Source organism: Zonotrichia leucophrys, chromosome 2 (assembly GCF_028769735.1).
Source record: "Zonotrichia leucophrys gambelii isolate GWCS_2022_RI chromosome 2, RI_Zleu_2.0, whole genome shotgun sequence".
Lineage (NCBI taxonomy): Eukaryota > Metazoa > Chordata > Aves > Passeriformes > Passerellidae > Zonotrichia > Zonotrichia leucophrys.
The window spans coordinates 135,549,195-135,572,812 of record NC_088171.1 but is presented as its reverse complement, the minus strand read 5'-3'; the positions used below and the strand labels follow the sequence as shown (position 1 = coordinate 135,572,812).

Sequence of the window (23,618 nt, the reverse complement as noted above, 5' to 3'; positions counted from 1 at the left end):
ATAGAAGAGTTGCCAATCTGCTGGAATTTCCAAACAGGCACATATGAACCTTATAAAAGCAAACAGTACAGGTCAAACTCCTGTACTTGGATTATTTCAAGTCAGACTGTGCCAGTGTATATAAAAGTAGACAGCCCAGCTCAGATTTGGATTTCAGTGTGAGTGCCATACAAGAAAAGCCCTAAGGGAATCAAGAGGAGAGTCATATTCCTGCAGAGTTTATCTGTTTAGTTTTTTCAGATCTGGAAGAGGTGTCTGAAATACACACTATACTTTTGTTGTATCAGATTTGTATGTGATAAATAATAAATTTACTCTTTTTTTTTTTTTTTAATGCTAGTACTTGTCCTTCAATCTGTGCTCATTTGAGTAGACTGCTACAAGGAAAGCTTGTTCATCTTTTTGTTCCTTTTGCTAAATCTACAGTCTGGATTATTTTCATGTTTATTGTATCTCACAGACTAAATATTAAGTTTTGCAAATGGTATGCATGTTCTAAACCACAACAGAAGGATGATGGGAAAGGTCCTAAAGTCCAAACTGCAGACTGCTGAGTTATACACCTTCTGAACTGGAAGATGCAGTAAAAGTCTGCCTAATCTTTGTCTAGAGGTGCTACACAAATAAAAGTGTTAATGTAGCTAAAAACCTAATTTTGTGTAAAACCAGCAAAACCAACCCAATATACTTCTTATTTTGCTTTGGCAGATCTTCCAGTAAGATCTGGCTGTCAGTAGGGGTTTCCATTCATTCCTACAGTGTTTTCCATAGCATGGCATGTCAGTGGAGGCATATGACAATTTGGCTTTTTGGCTGTGGCATGCCACCATGGCATCCCTCAATCAAAAGCACTGAGTGACATGCTTTTCTTGCACTGCCTGGCATGCAATGTGCAATATGTCAAAAAGCACTGCTGCCCCTTCCATACTGTGTATTACCAGATTCCTTTTTGTTGTACTGTTTTCTTCCACAAGCTATTAAATATAGTAGAATATATTTTATATTTAGATTGGCCACAGGCACTGAGCAAATGCTTTTGCTCATTTAATAGTGTACTGAATGTGGGCACACTCTGTGCTCCAGCAAAGCCCTTTGGATGAAATCACCCATGGGAAATATCCCTGAGCATGGTGAAACTTGGAAAACCTTAGCTTCAAGTAGAGACATTTTTGAATTTCATGCAGCTGGAATATTTACCTCTGTGTGTCCCCTCACAGTCAGCCATTCCTAGCTCTCATGCTGGCTCCTGGAGACAGCTGGAAATTGGCATGCTGAGGTGAAGCAGTATTTTGGTTGTTCTAGTTATTTCAAGTTATTGGCCAAGTCAGTCATGGCTGGCAGACCTCAAAACTTCTGCCAGTCACTTTTCCATGCATCATTCTCCTGTCCATGCTTTGTGTGCTCTGGGTAAAGCCATGGCTCTGAGCCATTTTCCAGACTCTTCTTATTCCTGCTTTCCATTCTCAAAAAAGAAAGTCTCTATGACTTAAGGTAAGGTATTTTTGTAAGTGAGATAAGCATGATTATGCTTTTTGTTTAGGAGAAGCAGATGCAGCACCTGAACTGCACATCCAACAGATGGTGTTCCACAGGTGTAGCGTGTTATTTGTACTGAAGCCTCTGTTTCAAATTTCATTTAGGTAACAAATGTACAAACTCTTCTTTTGCATGAAGAGCACCTTATGTGTTAGGTATCCAACAGTATCACCCTGTTTTACTTATTTTGATAATCTTTTGAATAAGCTGTTATCATCAGGTGCCCAACTGTGATTCTGTGATTGAGTGCCAGATTTGGGCAAGACCATTTCTGTAATCACTGAAATCCTGAACTTCTTTATGAATAGTATAGATTGAACTTGTTATGCTCTTGCCTTTTCTATTTCAGATGGCTGATAGCTTTTACATGTCCAAGTTTAGAAAATAGAAAGAAATCACTGTAATAAAGTTGTGAATGCACTAGATAATACCACTCTTAAATGTTTGAAGGTGTGACCTTTTCTTAATTAAAATGGCATTTCTATGAAAGAAGTGTTTATTTCTTGGAAAAAGCAACATTTTACAAGTTAGATAATAATGAATTTCTGAGACAATATCAAAAGAAAAGAATAAAGGTAGATCCTAAGGAATGCAAAAATAATGTTATTCTGATTATCTCTTAAGGCAGATAATGCTACTACATTTGCTTGTTGCTCTACCTTTGATGAGGAAAGCAGCAGGAAAAGAAAGCAGTTGGTGAGACACTGTGGGATGACTCAGTGCCTGGGGCTGACTCCAAGTACCAACATTTGTCACTTGTGTGTAAGTTACTGCCTGGAAGGTACAACGTGCAGAAGCTGACAAAAAGATGCTCCTCTGGGTCCAACAGGACCAGCTCACTGGAAAGCTAGAACATGAAGACTTTCACTGTTGGATGGGACTCTTTAATAAAGAAGAATGTAAAAATTCTCACACGGAGAAATTAATTTAAATACTAGGGGAAGAACTGACTTGCATCTTTTTCTGTGTAATAAAAATCATGTTCCTCACCTCCACAAAGGGCTCAAATAAGCATTCTTTGTGTGTATGAAGTTGATTAGAAGTCTCTCTGAGATTTCCATGAACATGTCCACTAAATCTGTCTGCTTATACAGACAGAAAATGAGCTGCTCCAATTAGAATTTTATGATCTCAGAAGTGCTTCTCTCTAGGCAGATGAGGTAAAAACCAATTCAAAAGGATTAATGTCTAAGCTTTCTGAATTAAAATTGCAACAGGTGTCAATTGTACATGCCTGCCCTTCCAACAAATGTGACATTATCCATTTGATTGATGACACAGTAAAAAAAAAAGGTTTTTTTTCTTTTGTCCCAAAGTTCTCTTTTGAAATCAAAAACATGTATTCTTCCATACCATTGTACCCAAGTCACCTCCTCGTATTTTCTTAATTGAATTCTACCTAAAGATATGAGGAACTATGTTTCGAAGGCTACTTTGATGATGAATGCGTCTCTGTTCCTTTAAAGATAGTAAAAAGATGCCTCTTACAATATTGTGTGAGTTGCCAAGGTTCACTGAGTTTCAATTTGATGTATCTTCTCTATGTAAAAATACTATGTACATCACTACAGAAATTTTCTCAAATGCAGATTCCTAAGTGAGACACCTTGTCCAACCTTTGTCTCAAAGGACTAAGGATGTTTACTTATGATTATATTCAGAGAAAGAAGTAATTACTAAACAAATTTAATAAAGCAATATTAGTTATGCTAAACAAAGTCCATATTTAGATATTTATTAGTTTAGCTACAAAGCACAACTAGAAGGGGAAACTTTATCTTCCATCTGGTTTTGGGACATCAAATAGGACCAAGTTAGTCCTAAGCTCTGTATATTGTAGCTTCTCAACCTTTTTCTTGTACCTCACCAACACAAAGGGTAGAACCTCTCACAGCTGCAGGTTTATTTCCATACTGCATTACAGTGCTGATAGGTACAAGGAGCATTTGAACAAGTTCACTGCACTTCCATGGTTTGTGATGCTTCTTGACTGACTCAAATATTTATCTTGGAATAGTATTTAGTTGGAGTTATGTAGTTTGAGTTTTTAGCTCAAGGTAGACAGAGTTGCAGCAGTGTTAGGAGGGACTGACAAAGCTATGGGAGATCACAGTGAAGCTGGCATTTGAGAGAAAAGCTCTGAGTGTCCAAAATAGATGTGCAGACAAAGCCAAATAACACAACCATACAGTCGCTAACTCCCCATCATCTGAAAACCAAATGCTCTCCTGACTAAAATACCCACTGCTAAGTTGCCTAACACAAGAAATATATTCGGTGTAAAGCTCCCTGTTTGAAGAACTGACTGGACAACATCAAACCCAAACTTGAGCCAATGGTCTGCAATGGCCTCCTTGGGGCTGCCACCGCGTCCCTTTGCTCGGTGGTTTTGCAGGATGTGAGACATCCCTCCAGGCAGACACAGGGCCTGGCTGAGCTGTTGCACGGGGGCGTTTGTGAAAGCAGGGAAGCGGCAGCGGGGGAGCCTGCCCACCCTGGGAGCCCGTCCCGAATCACCGGGGCTGCCTCGAACCGAGCTCCCTCCGTCCGCGGCCGGCGCTGGAGCAGCCGCTGGGCGCTCCGGGCAGCCTCTGCTCTCCCGAGCGGGGAGCCGCGGCCCCGGGGCCGGCTCGCTGCGTCCCGGGCTGAGCGGGGCGGGCACGGAGGGAGCCGCGGGGTCCCGCCGGCAGCCCCGGCCTCCCCCGGGGGGAACGCGGCTCTGGCCCGCGGCCGCGCCCAGCCCTGCCCGGCCCAGCCCTGCGGGGAGGACGCGAGGCCGCGGCGCTCCATAAAAGCCCCCGGGCCGGGAGGAGGGGACCGCGGCAGCTGGACGGGGCGCGGGCGGCGGCACTATGGCCCAGTCCGTGTGGGGCTACGACAGCGACAACGGTGAGCGGGCTCGGGGAACCGCGGGGCCGGCACAGCCCGGCTGAGCAGGGGCGACAATTCTTTGTCTTTGTCCCTCAGGACCCGAGCGCTGGCACGAGAACTACCCCCTGGCCAAGGGCGACAAGCAGTCGCCCATTGAGATCAACAGCAAGGATGTGCAGCACGACTCCTCTCTCTCCTCCTGGCACGCCAGCTATGACCCCGGGGCAGCGAAAACCATCCTGAACAACGGGCGCACCTGCCGCGTCGTCTTCGACGACACTTTTGATCGATCAGGTCGGTTTGTATTTTTTGAGGATTGTTAGGAATCAAGGTTTGCAAAGCGCCGGGTATCAAAAGCATCCTTTAGTATCCAGCCTGTGCAGGCCAGCAAAGGAAAGTTACTTGGGAACGTAAAAAATGTACTCTGGGAGTTTATTCTGGTGGATCTGAAGGGGGACAGAAAGGCTGTTAGCTGCAGGGGAGCTCCTGAAATACAGACTCTGCTGGATGGTGGACTTCTCCCTATGTCACTTCCCTCAACACAGACACCACGTCTTCAGGGTTTGTGTAAGGGACAAGAGTGGGGCTCAGACGGGTTTAGAAAGCTCTGAGGCCCTTTGTAAACCAAAAACCATATGCATTTCTGCTGACTATGATCTTGATTTCTTCTGCATGGCAATTCTTCAAGTACTTCAGAGCCTAAAAAAGTTATGAAAATAGCATTTATGTAAATACCATTTTATAGTTTCTGGAAAGCTATGAAACAGCTTTGTTATTTAATTGAGAGCAAGCAATCTCATAGATCTAAATTAAATTGTTCAAAACTTGATTGCAGAGCTCTATCTGCGTAGCTCTGGATGCAGACAGGCAACAACTGTCAAAATGAATAATAAATTCACAATATCATATAATGCAAAGACATCTCAAAAGCATACAGTATTGATTGGTCCTTCACCAAGAAGGAAAGCAATCTAATTAATGGAAAGCAGCTACTTTCCTTTGTATTTTTGTGCATCTGCTTTGATGGCACTTGTATTGAGATTTTGTTCGTAGTCAGCTATATCACTAATGAAATATATCCATAGTACATTGAAAGATCACTTTCCTGCTTATCTTAATGGTCCCCTTGTTTCCTGGTTTTCTTTATTTATCATTGTAGCTGCTTGTTATTGTTCCACGTCTCTCAGATGGAATCTCAACTATTTAGAATGAGAACTGTCCCTAAGTTATGTATTTTTATGGTCCTTTAGTATTCATTAGCACAGTTTCTACACAGCAGTCTCATAAATTGCACTTTTATTACCATAGAAACACAGAATGGTTGGGATTGGAAGTGACCTTAATGATCATCTAGTTCCAATCATTCCCTCATCCCCACCTTCCACTAGACCAGGATCCTAGATGCATCCAGCCTGGCCTTGAACATTTCCAGGGATGGAGCATCCACGCTTCTTCATGCAACCTGTTCCAGTACCTCATCAACCTCACAGTAAAAAATTTCTTCCTAATATCCAATGTAACCATACTCCCTTTCAGTTTGAAGACATTCTTCTTCTTCATTCCGTCACTAACTGCCCTTGTGACAAGTTCTGTTTAAAAGACAGAATGCTCTTCCAAAAGCTCTGCATAAAATGAATGCCATGGCTGAAAGCATGGGAAGGAAACTGGTAATGAACATTTTCACATGGTGGCTCTGTTCTATCTTTACAGCTTTCTTTGTTCTATCTTTACAGCCTCTTTCCTAGAGGCTGAAATGCTTTAGGCTGCTCAAGAAGTTGTCTGCCTCCAGTTTGGCCAGACCAAATGCAGCCCTTGGTGCAGCGCTTCCTCTAAATCACCTTCCTTACTCTTCCTCCCTGTCTCTCCCCTCCCAGTCACTTCTGTTGTTCCAGGGTGTGCAGTCACTCCTGGCTGCCCTTACCTTCTGCAGGTTGTTGGGCAGTAATTTAGGACTCAGTTGTTTCATAGGCACATGTCTGATCAGAATCAAATACAATGCTTGACAGTTCTGAAAGACCACGAGGAAGAATTTTGAAAGACCACTTTGCTACCTTCATTTGTTGGCTTCTGCAGTGCTAAGAGATGAGGATAAGCAACAGTTACAGATTCCATTTAAACTGGAAAAAGAAATCTAGTTGGAGATAATTTTTTTCCCAAACACATGGAAATATTTGAATGTCAGAAAGATTTGGTTTTATGCTGGAGAGATTTGTATGCTGTTATGAAGGGATGTTTTCAAGTGCTTCACAGTATTTTAGCTCTGGAAAGGGCAACCTGTAAGAAATGAGTGGTAAATGAGTTTCCAAACCTGACACTGATTTAGCTTTTAAATGTAGGTACATCACATAAATTCAACTCCTGCCTCCCATTGATTCCAGTGTAAAATGACAACCAAATCCTTTTGAGGAGTTGGGCGTTAGATTCTATGCCTTTTTTGTCCCATATTTAAAGGTTAAATAATAATAGCAATGTAAATATTTTTCCATTGAAGGCTTCTACAGAAGTTTTACTCAATATTACTCAATATTATACTGAATTATGATTATTTATGTATGAACAAAGTAAAGAAGTAAGAGGAACTACATGCTTAAGTCTCAACAGTGTTTTTCTTCTGTCCCTCCTCTTGATGGTTGTGACACCTACCAACTAAAAAAGGAAACTGCAAAGTTAAACCTTTTGCTCTGTGTAGGTATTCCAACTTGCAGGATATCAAGAATTCATTTGAGACCATTGGGCAAAAGAGGATTTCAATGTTAACTTTGAACTTCAAAGCTATTGGTAGAAGTTCAAACTTGAATGCTATTTAAACAAGGCCTTCTGGCACTGCAGTTGTGAACTACATTATCAGCTTTCTGTGTAAGGAAACACGACTCATTCCAACCTTAGGTAATGAATGAAAAATACATTTGAGAGCTTATCCTCTAAGCAGTCCCTGCTCAAAAGAATCTCCAGGCTGAAAGAGCAGGTGTGATGTTTTGAAAGTCAGAGTTGATGTCAACTGTCAGACTGATGCATGGTCAGCATTATTTGGCTAAGCACAGCAGAAGTAACAGCTACTTCATTTCCCTTTTTGGTGGCTCAAGAACAATTTTCTAACTCACTTGACCTAAACTTTATTGTCTTCCCTCACTTCCAAGAAATAGATAATTTTAAATTTTTAATATGTTTTTAGAAACAGCTAACTATCTGTAACCATTTTCTTGATGCCTTGTGAAGGCTGAGCTAGAACAGAGACTAGACGGAGCTAAAGAATAAAATAGGTAATTATTAGAAGGCTTTAATGGATATACCTCGAGCAGCATAAGGTGACCTGTAAAAGATATGCAAATCATGGACTGGAAATACTTTCTGAAGCACCTTTTGGTTGATTTAATGGCCCTAACACCAATCTTTTTTTAAAAGACCCTTTCTTGACAAGAATCACCTGTGAACACCCCCTTCTCTCTCCATACCAGGAACTGCAGTGCGTCCACTTGCCAGGAGAAAAGGGAAGGTTGGGCAGCTGGGGTTTGACTCTGTGCTTGACTCACAGTTTTCCCATCGAACAGAACTCCCGATAACAGAATTTAGCCGCAGTCACGTAAAGTGGCGAGCGGGCTGGCTGCAGGAGGGAGCCGCGGGGCGTTGTAGGTGCCGGTGCCGGTATCGGTGGCGGTGTCGGTGGCGGTGTCGGTGTCGGGGCTGACGCTGCCGTGTCCCCCCTGCAGTGCTGAGGGGGGGCCCGTTGAGCGGCGCCTACCGCCTGCGCCAGCTGCACCTGCACTGGGGCTCCTGCGACCAGCACGGCTCCGAGCACGTCATCGACGGCGTCAAGTACGCGGCAGAGGTAGGGCGGGCTCCAACAGCGGCTGGAATTCGACTGGTTTCGCATCTGAACACATTAACCATGCTCCCTCTTGGAAGTGTTTAGCTACTGATTTTTCTGCGCCTGTGAAACTCGCGCATACTGCTTAACATGCAGTGGGATAAAGTCGCATCCGCCAACAAATGTATCCCTGCAAGTATCTACTAACACGGATTTCTTCACGCCAGAGTTTATTGCTGCTGTCTTACAATGTTTCAAAAATATTTGCGATGAAGCAATCTGTGATTTCCAAATAGGAAGAGCTGCTGAAGGGTTTTTTTGGCTTTTAGTAATTTCTGGTATAGCTTGAGTTACCAAGTTAGTTTCAAATGAATAGAAAAACTCACCAAAATCACATTTGATAAGCTGACATTCAAAATCAGATCCATCTTAAAACCGGCTCAGAACATGTTTTAGTTTCTGAACATCTCAGCTTTAAAATAGCAGAGTTTATTTTCAGGAACCACAGAAAATATGTTTGGGTTTTCTTTATTTGGCTTTTAATCTTTTTTTATGTAAACCAATGCAGGGCTCTTGTCCTAGTTTGTTAAATTTCATGAATGCTTTAGACCCTGAAGATTTTTTTCAGGTCCTAAATGTAAGTGAATTAGCTATTGAGGGTAGAGAATTGTGAGCAAACGCTGCCTCCTTCCTCCACCTTATTTGAGAATAGGCTCAAAATACATACCTCTGCCCACAAAAATCCTGCAGTGCTGTTTTCCTGCCTTCCAGCTACACTCTCAAGGCCCAGAGCTTGGAGAAGCTTTGCCCACCTCTCACAGGACAAAACTGAGGCAGATATTTTCAGGGTCAATGTGCACAGACATTGCAGAGAGGACTGCGGTGATGGCTTAGGATTTTTTTTCCGTTCCTTAACCACAGCTAATCTTTGCTGGTATTCTGCTTTCTGTGGTCAACCAATGAGAAGAAAATCTGCATCCTCAAACTATTTCTTGGCTAGTTCAAGGGCAGATTTTTATCTTACTTTTGTTAGCAGTACTCATTGATGGGGGAAGAAAGCCTGGAATATAGGTGCTTTAGGTACATTGCAACCAAAGATATATATGGTTGCTCCAGCTTTATCCTTAGCATTGAAATCCTTATCCTCAAGAGAAAAGAAACAGAGAACTATAGATTAATTCGTATTCAAGACAATTTTTTTTGTTATTTTAAATAAACTTTTTAAAAAATACTTTCTTTTCCCCTGTATGACTGTGTTCCATGCACCTTAATCTGAGATTGCACACTGCTAGTTGCAGCATTTTTAGCTTTATGCATGAGCTAGAGATTTTCTGGACAGGGATTTTCTGAAATATTTTTGGAAAATATTTTTCAAATTTTTTGAAAATTTTGAAATATATCCTGAGAATACAGCATTGTTGAAAGTAAATATGAGAAAAAAAGGCACATTATATCCCACAGTAGATATGAGAAAGAAATGTCAGATTATATCCCCACTCCCTTCCAGTACAATGTGCTGACAGTAGTAAGAGGTACAAACCAATAACGTATGCATTACATACAACCCAGTGTAAATCCCTGAGCTGACATTTGCATAACCTGAAGATCTAAAAATGTACTTGAGATGAAGTGCATGTCAGTAGGTGTTTTATGCACTGCATGTGTACATGTCATGTGCTTGGATTAAACTATTTATAGTTGCATTAGTTGCATTGTCTGATATTATGTGGTAAACTCAATTTTCTTTGTTCTATGCTTCAATTAGATGCAAAGCAATGCTTTATGGAAAGCAAAACCATATAAAAGCATGGGAACAGCAGTAAGCAATACTTACATTGAGTTTTCTTTTTCATGTCCATTCCTTTACTCACTGTGTACCAGAATATTTTCTTAATTTAATTTAAAGTGAAGATTGTGCTGTTGACAATTTCTTGTATTTAAAACTGAGGTTTAATTGATTTTTAGATAACAGATTTTTAATTATCATTTTAGTTACATATGGTGCACTGGAACCCAAAACACGGTAATTTTGCTGGAGCTTTAAAACAACCTGATGGTGTAGCTGTTGTGGGAATTTTTCTGAAAGTAAGTAGCAAATATTCAGTCTTTGTTTTTTTTTTTTTTGTATTTTTCCTCTTTCTGTAGTGCCTGGGGAAATGTTTTTTCATTTGTTTTTTCCTGCACTGCAGCCTTTTCCTGTGGTGTGGACTGGGTGAGGAGGAGGGTCTGCATAGGCTGAGTGTTTCCTCTCATCTTTTGTGTCTTTTGGCTGCTAGCAGGTGTTGTATCTGCCTGTCAGCAAGGTTATGTTGACTGATTCCCTTCTCTGGTCTCTCATTGATTCCCACACAAGCTAGGAATCAAAATGAATTCAATGAACCTACTCCAAAAAGAAAGAATTGATGGTAAAATAAGACCACTCAACATTCTAACCTTGAAATACAGAAATTTTTAAACAAAATAATACTACACCAGTATTTTCAGATCGATTTTTTATAAACTCAACAGAAAGAAAGTAATCCTTGTATCAGATCTACATGTGGTCTAGGACATTGAGAAATGCTAACGGGCACACAGCCTAATAGTGATAAAGTACAGAAACTTCAGTCCATTCAGCTGCAGGTGGCCATTTCAGCTTGAACACATCAGGGAAGAGGTATCCTTTTATTGTTTTATCACTAGTCAGTGGCATTTGTAAAAGCAAGAGCAAGTGGATGTAATTAATTTTGCTACAGTGTCCCTGGACAGACTGGATGCAGTGTTGTTTTAATTCTATTACACTGTGAGCCAACCTGACCTTTTCTTTTGTGGTTAGTCAAAATTGAAGGTCAGCACCTGTCCAGATTCTCCCCTATGACTATGTCCTTCAATTCTTTTGTCATTCCTTTTGGTCTATTTTAGGCTAAAGCTTTATGTTGTCAAACACAACTTAAAAAGCACACCACTATATTCCTATTAACCATGCTAAGGTCAGCTAAAAGATCTTGCAAAGTAAGTAGTATCAGTGTCTTCTCTGGCCCTCTTTCCCTGTTTCCTTCTTGCTCTTTGATGAAGGAGTGGTTGTTTTTCTCTGAATTTGTCATTTTCCATTACTGGGTTTTGGGATACTACTACAACAGGATTAAATTACCTTCTGAGAAATTGAAGTTAATCGATTTTGGAACAAGACATGGCAATAACTGTACATCTTACTCATACTGCCTTCACTCTTCTGGGAAGTCAAAGCTTTTGGAAGTGCTAAATGTCATGAACACAAGCAATAAAGTTACCCCTCTACCTTATAGCTTGAGGTCATCTAGACATGAATTCATCACATGTCTTGCATCAAGTCTGATCATTGTGTGTGTGTGCTGCAGAATGAAGTGTCTGCAAGAACTACAACCCTTCAGGCTATCAAGACTTTGCCAAGTGCTCAGACATCCCACGGTGGCTGTGGGTTACTTTTGAAGCAGGAGCCAAGGGCTAAGCCCTGGGTAGTGACACTGAGTGTGCAGCCCATTCCTCAGACAGGCGTGATGCCTTGTAGCATCCTTCAGCACGTGTCCAAATTGCAAAGCCAGCCACTGGAGTCTGCTATTTTGGATGTTCTCTGAACACACATAATTTTCTGTCAGTCCCTACTGGATTCTCTGAGACTGCTGCCCCCTAATGTGGCAGATGGGATGTGCTGATTTTATTTCAAATACTGTGGAATGTGATGAAAAACATACAGGATTTGTGCTTTGCGTTACAGGTTGGGCAAACTCCCAAACCAGAAATGAAGAGAATTCTTGAAGAAATTGAAAACATTAAGACTAAGGTATCAAAACAATTTTTTTGTGATATAATGTAGCTGGAAAGCCACAGAAGCAGGAATCAGAAGTTCAGATTCATATTTTGGCATAGTTTTGATGCCAAATCATAGCACCAGAGATGATACATTTTACTGTGGGGCATGATACTTTCTTTTGCTTAATTAAATATTTAACTCCTCACTTCTGCAACTATTCTTGTTGAAGATGATTTTTTTTTATCAATCCTTGCATACATAGTTAATAGTCTTATTGGTACTGCTCTGTAAAAAATATGCCAGTGGGCCAATACCAAGAAGAAATTAAAAGCTTTTTGAATTTGAAGACAACAGTGGCCAAAAAAATTGCACATAGCAGAGTCAGAAATTTAGTTAGCCTAAAATGAGAAGAAACTAGTAGCAATTATGGAACAGGCTCCCATTCAGTGTAAAGGAGATTAAAAATGTTACTAGTTTTAAGAAGGAACTGTATTGATAAAAGGAACTACATGGTGCAGTTCCTGCCCAGTCCTAAGTTCTCTCTTCCTATGATACTAGCTCAAATAGCATTGCAAATACATTCCAAACTGTTTTTCAGTTAAATTAATGATCTAAGACACCAATCCATGGATCTATTTCATGGATACAGCTGCTGAAGAGAGTTATTTGCAGAAAACTGCAATATTGCATCTATTGTCACTTAGCATTATCATTTACAATAAACTTAAGCTCTAGGTGTATTTTAACAATTATACTTCATTAAAACTTTGTGATTCTAATAATACTAAAAGTTGTTGTTTCTGGTTGTTTTTTTTTTTTTTTAATTTCACCTTAAACATGTTACCAGATCACCAAATTTGTTGGCATTTTCTTACAAATTTGCCAGAATTCCTTGCATTTAATGCATGTATGTGTGTACTGCCATTGATGTGCAGGTCTGAGCCTGACAGCTCTTATCTCCTTTGTAAGAGTCATGTTAATTTTATTTTTTCAACACAGTTTTCAAATGCAATTAAGTTGTTTCTGCTGAGGCAACTGAAGGTTATTTTTTTCACCCTATCCTTGCCCCCACCTCAATGTGTCAATGGTATCTCTTTTTATAGCTTTCTCTCATAATGTGTATCATTTTTTTGGCCATTTACATGTAGCAGTTCTGGAAAAAGCAACAGTTGAACTAAAGCAGAGAAAGATAGGTGCATATACAAAGAACCATATATTGTATTTTATCTCTTATTTATTTTCTGTCATCACAGACATTTTCCCAAGATTACTTATTTTCAGAAAGATTAATGGGTGGTGCTGCTGGTGTATTTATCACACATGCAGTTTCAATTGCTCTGATGCATTACAGGTGAAGGAGTTGGTCACTGTACTTTATTTACTGAAAAAGCACAATTTTATGAATTTATTTGCAAATTCATATTGAACTTACAGCACAATCTTTTCAGGAGGATACAATTGGAGTCACTCTTTCTACTCTTAATTTGTGCAATGATGCATGGAAACAATTTCAGCTTCTGCCACTCACTTTGTTCTAATCTAGAGAAGATTCTCCATGATAGAAGAAGGAAATAGGAATAATATATCTTTCTTCCCAGAACTGTATCCAAAGTATCAACAGAGAAGTGAACTGCATTTCCTTGGTTAGTTTTTGTTGCCCAGAGGGAACAAGGAATACTCATCACAGTCCTGTGGAGTTACAATCCTATTTGGTGGCAGACTTAGCAGGAAATGTTGTCTGATGTCTGCTTTCTCCCTTGTCTTGTGGTAATCACCTTGAACTGTAAGATATTTAGGACCCAGTACTCTTACAAGAAATATTTTAATTTTTTACTAAGTGTAATAGCACCAACAAAAAGACTGAGTATGTCACCATGAATATATAACTAGAGCAAAATCTTGGGAGGACAGAGATGCAGATTTAAATTCTTCCAGACAGAAGAGGAGACTGTAACGAATCTGGGATAAATGCCTGGCCACTATCCTGTTGGATAAAAAGGGTAACAGTTCCAGCAATGCCACAGGCTTTAGCTTTTATCCCAATGTCCCAAAATAAAACACAATTTTGATAATTCCATAATAGAAAAATGTAAAAATTAGTTTGCTTTAATCCCACACAATCAGCTTGTAACTTCTTTTAATTTATGAATGTAATCAAAATGTCAGTTATTACTAATTGCTGGGATAGTGCTTGACAAGAAGAAAAGGAGATTGATTTCTTGCATGAATCTTGGTATTTAATTGCTTCCTTTATAATAACATAGATACTGACGACTTTTAAGATGCAGATCTCTAGACTTACTGTAGAGAATTTTTTTGTTTCCCTAAGGGAAAGGAGGCTCCTTTTCTGCACTTTGATCCTTCAATTCTTTTCCCCAAATCTCGTGACTACTGGACCTACCATGGTTCATTCACCACACCCCCCTGTGAGGAGTGCATCACTTGGATTCTCCTGCGGGAGCCAATTGAAGTCAGCTCAGACCAGGTAAACTCCAGCCAGTTCTGCTGCTTCTTTTCCAGTTCTCAGCAGTGTCTCAGTATGCCAGGGTGATGATTTGCAAGCTCTTGCACTTTTTGATAGGGGAATCTTTAGCTGTGGACAGGGAGAAACTGCCTGCAGAATGGACTGTTGAAATGGGCTGTGAAACTGACCCTGAGAATCAGGTGCCCTTACAGGACCCTTCCTGGAACAGCCTCAGCAGTGGTGTTCTTGGGATCCAGAAAACCTGCTAAGGCAGAGCCTTAGCCACAAAATTCAGCCATCATGGAAGTCTCTGTTCATTCTACGCGCTTTACAATTAAGTGGAAAGTGAGATTAATATTTTGCTGCTTTCCTAGTTTAAGAAATTGCTGGTCTAGGCCTTGATTTCTTAAAAGCTTTGAGTGAGCAAGATCAAACAACCTACAACCTACAAACCTGAACATTCATACAAATTAATGCACCACTTGCATTTACAGACCAAAAAAAAAAAAGCCTGTCTGGATAAGGTGACATTTTTAGTTCTTGTGTCAAAAATTTTGGCTATTTATACCACTTTCTGCTTCAGCAACACAAGTCAGGGTATATCCTTTCTACTGAAATGGCTGTTTTCAAAATAGATTTATTTTGCATTTGGATGAAAGGGTAACAATTAACAACAATTATCAACAGTGAAATTAGGTTAATTTGAATAACAGCAGCTGAGTGCTGAATTCATGATTCAATTTAATAATCCAGTTGGCATATCTCTGCCTTACAGATCAAAATACAAACTTCTGCACCAGCTTTTTCTATCACTGCCTTTCACTGGCATAGGTCTGGATCCTCCTTCACAGATAGCTGTATTTTCACAAGGTATTTGCCTGCTGTCCAGCTCCAGCTGGGAGCAGGCCCTATTCTTTTTCCACACTGTGGGTGTGAATCAGAGAAAAATCCAAAAGAAGCCCAAGCAAGGGTCAGATGATGAACTGCTCTGTGGATGAAGAGTGTGAAGATCCACAGAAACAGTGCCAGCTCCTGGGCTGCAGCAATCTTTATCAGTAATCCCAGCACTGTTAGTGACTGTCGTTGTCATTGTGTGCTTGTGACTTCACAAGAAAATACCCTTTTCATCTCAGAGTTTGTCCTAGGCAGTAAAGTCTACAGTGCCTCCACATGGACACTTGAATTTTTCTTCCTTGCAGATGGCAAAGCTCCGTAGCCTTTCCAAGAACTCTGAGAATGAACCCGTGAGCCCTCTTGTTGACAACTGGCGCCCACCGCAGCCCCTGAAGGGCAGGATAGTGAGAGCCTCGTTCAAGTGAAATCTCAAGTCTTGCTCTGCTGAACCTGAGTGAGAAAATCTCTACATCACTGTTTTTCGCTGTCTACTGCTTTTCCTCTGGATCCAAGTCTGTGTTTCTCAGTTTGAAATTCTGAGTGGTAAAAGTAAATCTGTTTTTAAAAGCAGAAGAATACTGTATGCAAACACTAAACATAATAAGCAAATGTGAGAAGTAATGATTCTTGACCAAAAATGCCTCAGCATTTATGGTCACTTCTCTGCCTTGTAGTCTTATAAGAAAAACAGGCTCAGTTTCAATATTTAAAATTAAGTTCAAATGCAATATAGTAAGGCAAAAAAATAACCAGTAGTTCAGGAAAGCAGAAGTAATGGTAGATGAACAGGAGGGAAATGCCTGTCTGCCCTGTGATCTTGCTCAGACACCCCACCCTCAGAGGAGACATCCAAAGAATAAGTACCCTTTTAACATACCAGGTTTCCCCTTCCCTGTCTTGTTCATAGTTTCTTATCCAAGATTAAATTAGTGGTCTGAGGGTAAAATCAGGCACACTCAGTTTCTGAGTGAAGAAGAAAAGAGACTTTGCTGTCATTTCAGCATTTGCTGTCTTCAGCATATCCTGCTCCTGCCATTGTTGATCTTTTCTTCCTTCACTGCTGTTGTTACTTCACCCACCCAGTGTAGAGTCCTGCTGGTATCATATTGCCTTGTATTTAGCATATCAACTTTAGTACTGCTGAGGGAGAAGTGCCTTTCTTCTGCTGCTCCATGTTATCTCCCAGAATGATGGATTTTTGATGCTTTGCCTGCTTTCTATATTTGACACCTTAATAGTATCGCCAGTTAGGGATTTTGTTGCATATGGAAAGGATCTCTCTGGATGATTCATATGTGTCACTTGGGAAAAATCCAGATTAAGTCACATAAGAGTTTGTTTATTTGACTCTGTAGCTGGAGAATATAAATGGATTCTGTTTGGCTCAGTTTCTTTGTGGGGAGACACATCAGTTTTCAAATAAGATCCAAGCAAGGAATCACACAGACAGAAATATCTATATCAACTTCCCCTGTCCTTCATCATGCACACTTCATCATTTCAGAGTACAAGTACCATCTAGGTTGAACCCACACAGAGATCATGTGAATAAAGATCTACATTATATTCAACACCCAGGTGATTATTCAGTATTGGACATAGAGGAGATTGGATGGTCAAAGGTGGTGCATAAATCCCACTGCACGGGCAGCTTCTGGGTTCTCTGTGTTCCTGTAACTCTCAGGAATGGTACTGTAGGTAGCAGTGGGTGTTCTTCTGGAGATGTTGCCACAAACATGTTCACAGCAGCATTTATGAGGGATATGTCAATGTCTGAAAAAAACCAGACTACAAATGGCTGGAACAGGCATTTCCCAGTTTGTCTTAATTATTTCACTTTCACTTTAGTAGAAAAAGGGTGCTCCAACAGGGAAGTAATGAATGGGCAACACTGGACAAATTCTACTGTTATTACCAGTACAATTCAGTGAGAACCCAGAAATTAAACTGAGGGCAGATTTTGATCCTTTTTATTCATTTAGAATTGTTCTAAGGAATACTAAATTCCCATTGAAAGTTAGTATTTTAGTTTATTACGATTGTATTAGGATTGCATTTTGCTTAGTATAAAGCAGTTTCTTTTTAAAAATTAAGTTTATGTGAGTAGAAGCTAAAGTATTGATTGAATCCTGTTTACAAATGTTTTGGCACTGGCTTGATTTTATCAGAAGATCAGCTTTTGATATTATGAGTGCAGCACTTGTAAAAGTATTGATTTTAGGAGTCCCTTAGATCTTCTTGAAACTTTGGATCTGTAAATCTTCTCAACACATAAAAATGTTACTACAGAAAGCTCATAAGCAACAATTTTTTTCTACTGTACTATGTCTTATGTGCAAAATGCCTTCTCACATCCATATGAGGTTGATCTTGGTGATGAGAAAATTTTAACACAACTGAGACAAGGGTTTGAGTCTTTCGACCTAAAAGCCATTGACTGTGATGTTTTAATCTCTTGTTATTCAAGCAATAAAACAAGGTTAGTTGTCTGCACTTGAAATAACTGCTTTTATGTCTTGAGAGAATCAATAAATTGACTTACATAAAAAATAAATTGATTGCTGTTTTTATGCTAAGTGATGAGTGAAAGTAGCAAAAAACTTAGTAGAAAACCTTGCTGCTCCTTTCTTTGATACATATCCTTGTAATCCAAGGGGAACAGACATTTTAGTACTTTTTCGCTGTTGGAGTTTAGGAAAAGAAGCACATCAGTTAGCTGAAATGTTACATAATTCTGAAAATTCCTGATTAGTTTCTACTTTTGAAGCACACAAACTTGTTAAAGAATAATTGCCTGCAAAGCAGACAATGAGTGCACATTGCTTGGTTTGCATGTTTCCTCCACTGCTTTTGAGAGGTACAATAGGCAGAAGTTTATGAACTACTGAAATAGTGGTTTTGGTTCCAACAACCAACATTTGGTTTGTATGTTGGCAAAAAGGAAAATGCAGTCTGAAATTTATATTGCTTCCTCATGCATCTCCTATGATGCCATTACCTCTTCAAACTATTACTACACAAAAGTATCAGCCTCACCGAAAATATGCTTTAAAGTTGTTTTTTTTTTTTCCTTGAAGAATAAAGTGCACACAGTTTTGTTCCATTGCCTTGCTTCCTTTGATGAAAAGTGTAGCTCAGCATTGATTACCTTGGTGACAAAATCAGAATATGTGGATTCGAACCCTGCTGCCCCATGTATCTTAGAGAAAACAAACAAACAAACCCAGTAAAAATCCTTATGAATTTAGTGCCTATAATGTATATATTAATTAGAAGGGCAGCCAAGTGATTCACATTGATTACCACCAATGAGGTTTTGACAAAAACTTGCCCAGTTTCCCACACCTCACAAGAGAAATTACTAGAAAAATTAAAAGCTTATTGCTGTAGTTTCAAAGCTTTTATTTACTAACTGAAACAGATATCACCATCTTTCAGTCATGTGTAAACTTGTAGCTGAATTGTGAATTCCTGGTATGGCACTCATGTACAACCAACTATAATGCTACATTTTTAAAAATAATTTTCATATTCAAAATATATTTTCATTTTTACAGTAGACTACAAAATGAAAATAACATGTATCTTTTTTTTCTGTATCTCAAAGAAAGATGCTCCTAGATGTCCTTGCTGATGCTTCTGTGCTGAGTAATCAGCATTGAAGAACATTCATATTGTCAAGGAATTGGACACAATGGAACAGTATCTGTTTCTTCCTGAGGCATTTTGTCCCATGCCTCAGCAAAGGGAGCAGTTGTATGATGTGTGTTCTACCTTGTCTATCTGCCTTCCATCTCAATGAATTCTGGCATTTATCTTAGTCAATACTGGAGCACAAAACATGTATTCAAGAATTATTTTATTTCCAAGCCCAAGAATTTAATAGAACATTTTATAAGATTCCTCACTCCCAAGAATTTAACGGAACTTTTTGTAAAATTCCTCACTCCCACAAAAGGTAAGGTACAACTAACGATGAATTAGAGATCAAATCAAACTCAAGGTTTTTTTTAAACATAGTTTTTAAAGCATCTTCTTTTCAGTTTACAGCTGCTGCACACATTGATTTGCAAAAAAAGTGCAATAACATTAAATTAACATATTCAGGGTTATTTCTGAGGGAGAGACAGAAAAACTGTAGAGTTTTGTGTTCATTAAAGCACACAAACAGATTTGAATACAGATGGAGAACTTGTGATATTACTGGGAAAATAAGCACCAACACAGTATTGCTATTATAGAAAATTTAAACTATATTTGGACTGAATAGCACAATACTTGCAAGAATGTCCATGAACTTAAATGAGCAAAACACTTGTAGAATCCTAGGCCTGATCTGGAATTTAAAGACCATCTAGTTCCTGCACCCATGCCATGGGCAGGGACATCTTCTACAGGGCCATTATTTGGAAAAAAAATACATACTAGATGGAAAATTTTCTGTAAAACAGGAGGATGGAGAAGGAGTGCTGCAAACTGATGAAGTCAAAATGCAAGTCCACAGCCTAAATTAATACCTCACTTTCAATAAGGACAACTGTGAAGAACAAGAGTACAAATAAAGAAGGGTAAATAAGAATATATTAATATATGTGAGAATGAAAATTACCATAAAGTGAGATGGTAAATCAAGTAGGACAGCAGAGCAAACTTCATACAGATGGAGTTGTCTCTGCTTCAGAAAACAAAAAGATTGGCATAATAAATTGCAACCCTTCTGTTGAGCACTCTATTCACAAGATCTCCCTGGAGACAGCATCCTGCTTCTTTACAGGAAAATCCAACAGGAAGGTTGGAAGCAATGATGCCATCAGGTATGCAAAAGAAAGGTTTCAGTCACTAATTAACCATGCCTGTAGTTAGCACAAGCATGAGCACTGACAGCACATCATCCACATGGGAATTCTCAAAGTAAGTCTCACTGATTTTGCCATTAATTCTTTAAGTTAGAGGTTGACATTAACTTATGCTTTTGCAGTCTTGTTGTGCCATCAGTAAGCAGAATATGCAGTAGGTGTTAGGAAAAAAATATGGATTTGGTAAATTTGAGTAGCACACTGTCACTCTTTGACTGTTACTAATATCATGCAGAAGATCTGTCAGAAAACTGTTGAAGAACTTGAAACTCCTTCCTGCAGTTAGACCAGTTTCCACGCTGCACTAGACCAGGAAGCCCATGGACCAGTTGTCTCAGACCTTTATGGTGGAGATAATACATATTTACTAGACTAAGATTTTTAATTCTTCCAATTCCCAGTATTTTTTTTCCTTTTTTTTTCAACTGACATTCCCATGTGTAATCCTACCTTCACCTCATAGACAACACAAACATTCCTGCTGAAAACTTAAGTGAAGGATGCTGCTTCTTGCTTTGCTGGAGATGGTCATTTTCCAGAGCCCACACGGTGGAGCCAGTTCTTCAACAGTCACCTTCCTGACACCACTTTCAGCTAGCAGGAGGCCTGGGCAGTGCAACTTCTTCCAGTCCTGCACAAGTAACTGAGCACTGAAACAAATGCAGTTTATCCAAGTTCTTCTTGAGCTATAGGATCTGGTGTTTAAATAAATATTGATAGTAATGGACTGGTATTCATTTCTAACTGAATTTTTTTCTGTATTTTATCTGCATGTTTATTCATGCAAAGTCTATGTAAGGAAGTGCTTTTGTTTTCACAGGCTGAGAATAGCCCAGATAATTCCATTCCTAAAGTCCCAATGAATCCTATCACAAGGTAAGAGGAGTTAGAGGTGAAAATCTCCCACTGGTATGTACTGAACTGGTTCCTGATTTGAGTAATTGTGAGACCAAGACTGCAGGATACATGACCCTCCATATTAGCAATACCCTGGCTGAATAGCAATTTCAGTCTCTGTGTGTCTCAGTCACCCTTCATGGCTATGATAATTTCTACACTGATTCATAAAACAAAGACATTTCCATTAAGGTTCACTTCTTTCAGAGAACAGTGACTTTTTTTTCTTAACACTGCAGGCTACCAGCCATTAAGCCCTAATTTAAGAGCTCCCACAATGTTGTGAATTGTCTGGGTAATAAATCTCTGCTGGAGAAAGAGTATAATCATCAAATATTTTTTCTTGTCAGACATCATTGAGCAACAAATGGCAACAGTGTCAGCAGCTTACCTAAATTTACAGCTAAGCAAATGCTACTGACCCTTGAACAAACAGATGAGAGTTGGTTTGTTGCCCAATAGTGTGTAAGATCTATAATTGAAACACTGATTTCATTGTCTCTGTTGGGAAAGGTAGGGAATGCAAGTTTAGAAACAATCCTTTCCATGCCTAATGTCTTGGACCATTTTGCTGTAACTTCCACCACTGAAAAATTCTGTGAAAGGGAGAGAGCCCATGTAACATAATAATGCTGAGGCTTTGGAACATTTCTTCTGCCTTTAAGGTAATAATTGTGCCAGGACTTACACTAAATTAACCACCATAAATATGGTACAGTGTTAATTAATAGGGCAAATAATTATGTTCCTTTACTGGTGTTCATCATCAGACTATTTTAATGCCAGTGTAAGAAGTCCCATAAAATATTTCGAACATCTCCAACCAGATTTTCTATATGTTCTTCCCACAGCCTCAAAACCCCTGTACACCTTGTGTATACAAGTATCTTCTCCTCATCTTAAAGGCAATGGGAGGTAAAAATCCACTGCAGACAATCTTGACTGGCAGTTCTCTGTAAAAGCAACTCCTTGCTGGGCTCTGACTGTGATCTTTTAACCTGGATATGATCTGAGTTACAGTGAGGTTTGCTTTCTGGTTTAAGTTTCAATCAAATTGATCTTTTAATGGTTCATATTTAATAGCATACAACAATTAAAATGGTATTAAAGTTAATAAAAGTAAGCATTGCCATTAAATTGCCATTTTGGGATCCTGACAAACTCTGTGGCTTATGCTACTTTGCTGAGCTTGGCTGTCCTAGTTAGTCTCTCTTGCCCTTTCTGGAAGCACAGTGCTCCCTTTTTACAGAATCTGACTGAAGTGTTTGCCATTTTTACATAAGTTTTTGGTGTTTGTTGTTTTTTTGTTTGTTTGTTTGGGTTTTTTGTTTAAATGCTGGAACAACTTCACAACATGCATAGAACAATAAAACTTCAAATTTAACAGTGAATCCATTACTTGCATTTGTATCTTCACATCACAGGATGTAGGGTCCAGCTCCTGATGCACCTGTTCAAGTGAGCCATCTCTTCACTTGGAAATATTTACTGCGACTGAGCTGTTGAATAAAAGACATGCACTAAAATTTGTAGCCTGGATAGACTTCATGAATGTGGATGCACATATTTCCATGTCAGCAAGGGAACTCAAGGAGTAGATGAATTCCATTTATGCAAGCATGGAGAAGTTTTTGTGACCAGTAAATAAGCACCATAGCAGTGCCTGGTTATAACCAGACAGAAGAAGACAAGCTGTTGAACATCTCCTTGCTCCAGCTTCTGATTCACTCTGTGGTCTATCTGATGCACAAAAATGTCAAGCTTCCCTAGCTGGAACCGGTGAAGGGAATGTGTGAGAACATTCACATAATCTTAAACTAGGATGTGGAGTTTTGCCAAACAGCCCAGATGGAGAGGGCACAAGACAGTATTACCTGAAGAAGCTTTCCTGTCTGTGTCTTGTCACAGGCAATCTCTGTATAATCCATCTATCCTGTTAGCAGTTGCTGGAATTTATGATCTGGTTGTAATTTTTCCATTACTGCATGGACACTTAATTAAAGCATGCAAATTACTTATTTACACTTACTTCACTTGGAAAACACCCCTAGTTGCAACTGGGGAAGGAAATGGCAGCATCTTCACCATCAGGCTAAGCCTCTCTTCATATACATGATTACACTGGCCACAGCCCAGAAATCCCTCTTGCTTATGTTTCCAAAATAATCTATGAATCAGTGTTATATAGCAAGCATCAGATCTTGCTGTGGACATGCTTTCTCCTTGTGCTTCTTTTGTATGTACTTGATAAGATCCACAGAGATTATGCCAGCCAGTCTCAATGGCTGTCTTACTGCTTGACTTGTGCCAGAGCTGACTCTAGCAGCGGGGTCTGTTCTAGAGTTTGCCTCATGGATGCAGGATTTGGGGGGCACCTTCCACCTTTCTCTTGGCAATGCCTTCTTGCTTACCCAGTCTGCTCCAGAACAGGCTGCTTCTCTTTGCATGGGAGATGGTCACTGCAGGCTGCAAACTCCACTGGCAGAGCCAATGGTGGACTTGTTGGATTTTTTGTCCAGGCAGATA

The 23,618-nt window shown here is 39.6% G+C and overlaps 1 protein-coding gene across 1 annotated transcript; it reads left to right on the top strand.

Annotated features, from left to right (window-relative positions):
* Nucleotides 1-4,305: 4,305 nt before the first annotated feature.
* Nucleotides 4,306-17,285, top strand: LOC135443376 (carbonic anhydrase 3-like). Its single transcript, XM_064703595.1, has 7 exons — nucleotides 4,306-4,425; nucleotides 4,504-4,701; nucleotides 8,115-8,233; nucleotides 10,205-10,297; nucleotides 11,946-12,011; nucleotides 14,311-14,466; nucleotides 15,645-17,285. Exons 1-7 carry the CDS (start codon nucleotides 4,389-4,391, stop codon nucleotides 15,762-15,764), a joined length of 789 nt encoding a protein of 262 aa, XP_064559665.1. The 5' UTR covers nucleotides 4,306-4,388; the 3' UTR covers nucleotides 15,765-17,285.
* The last annotated feature ends 6,333 nt before the right edge of the window (nucleotides 17,286-23,618 follow it).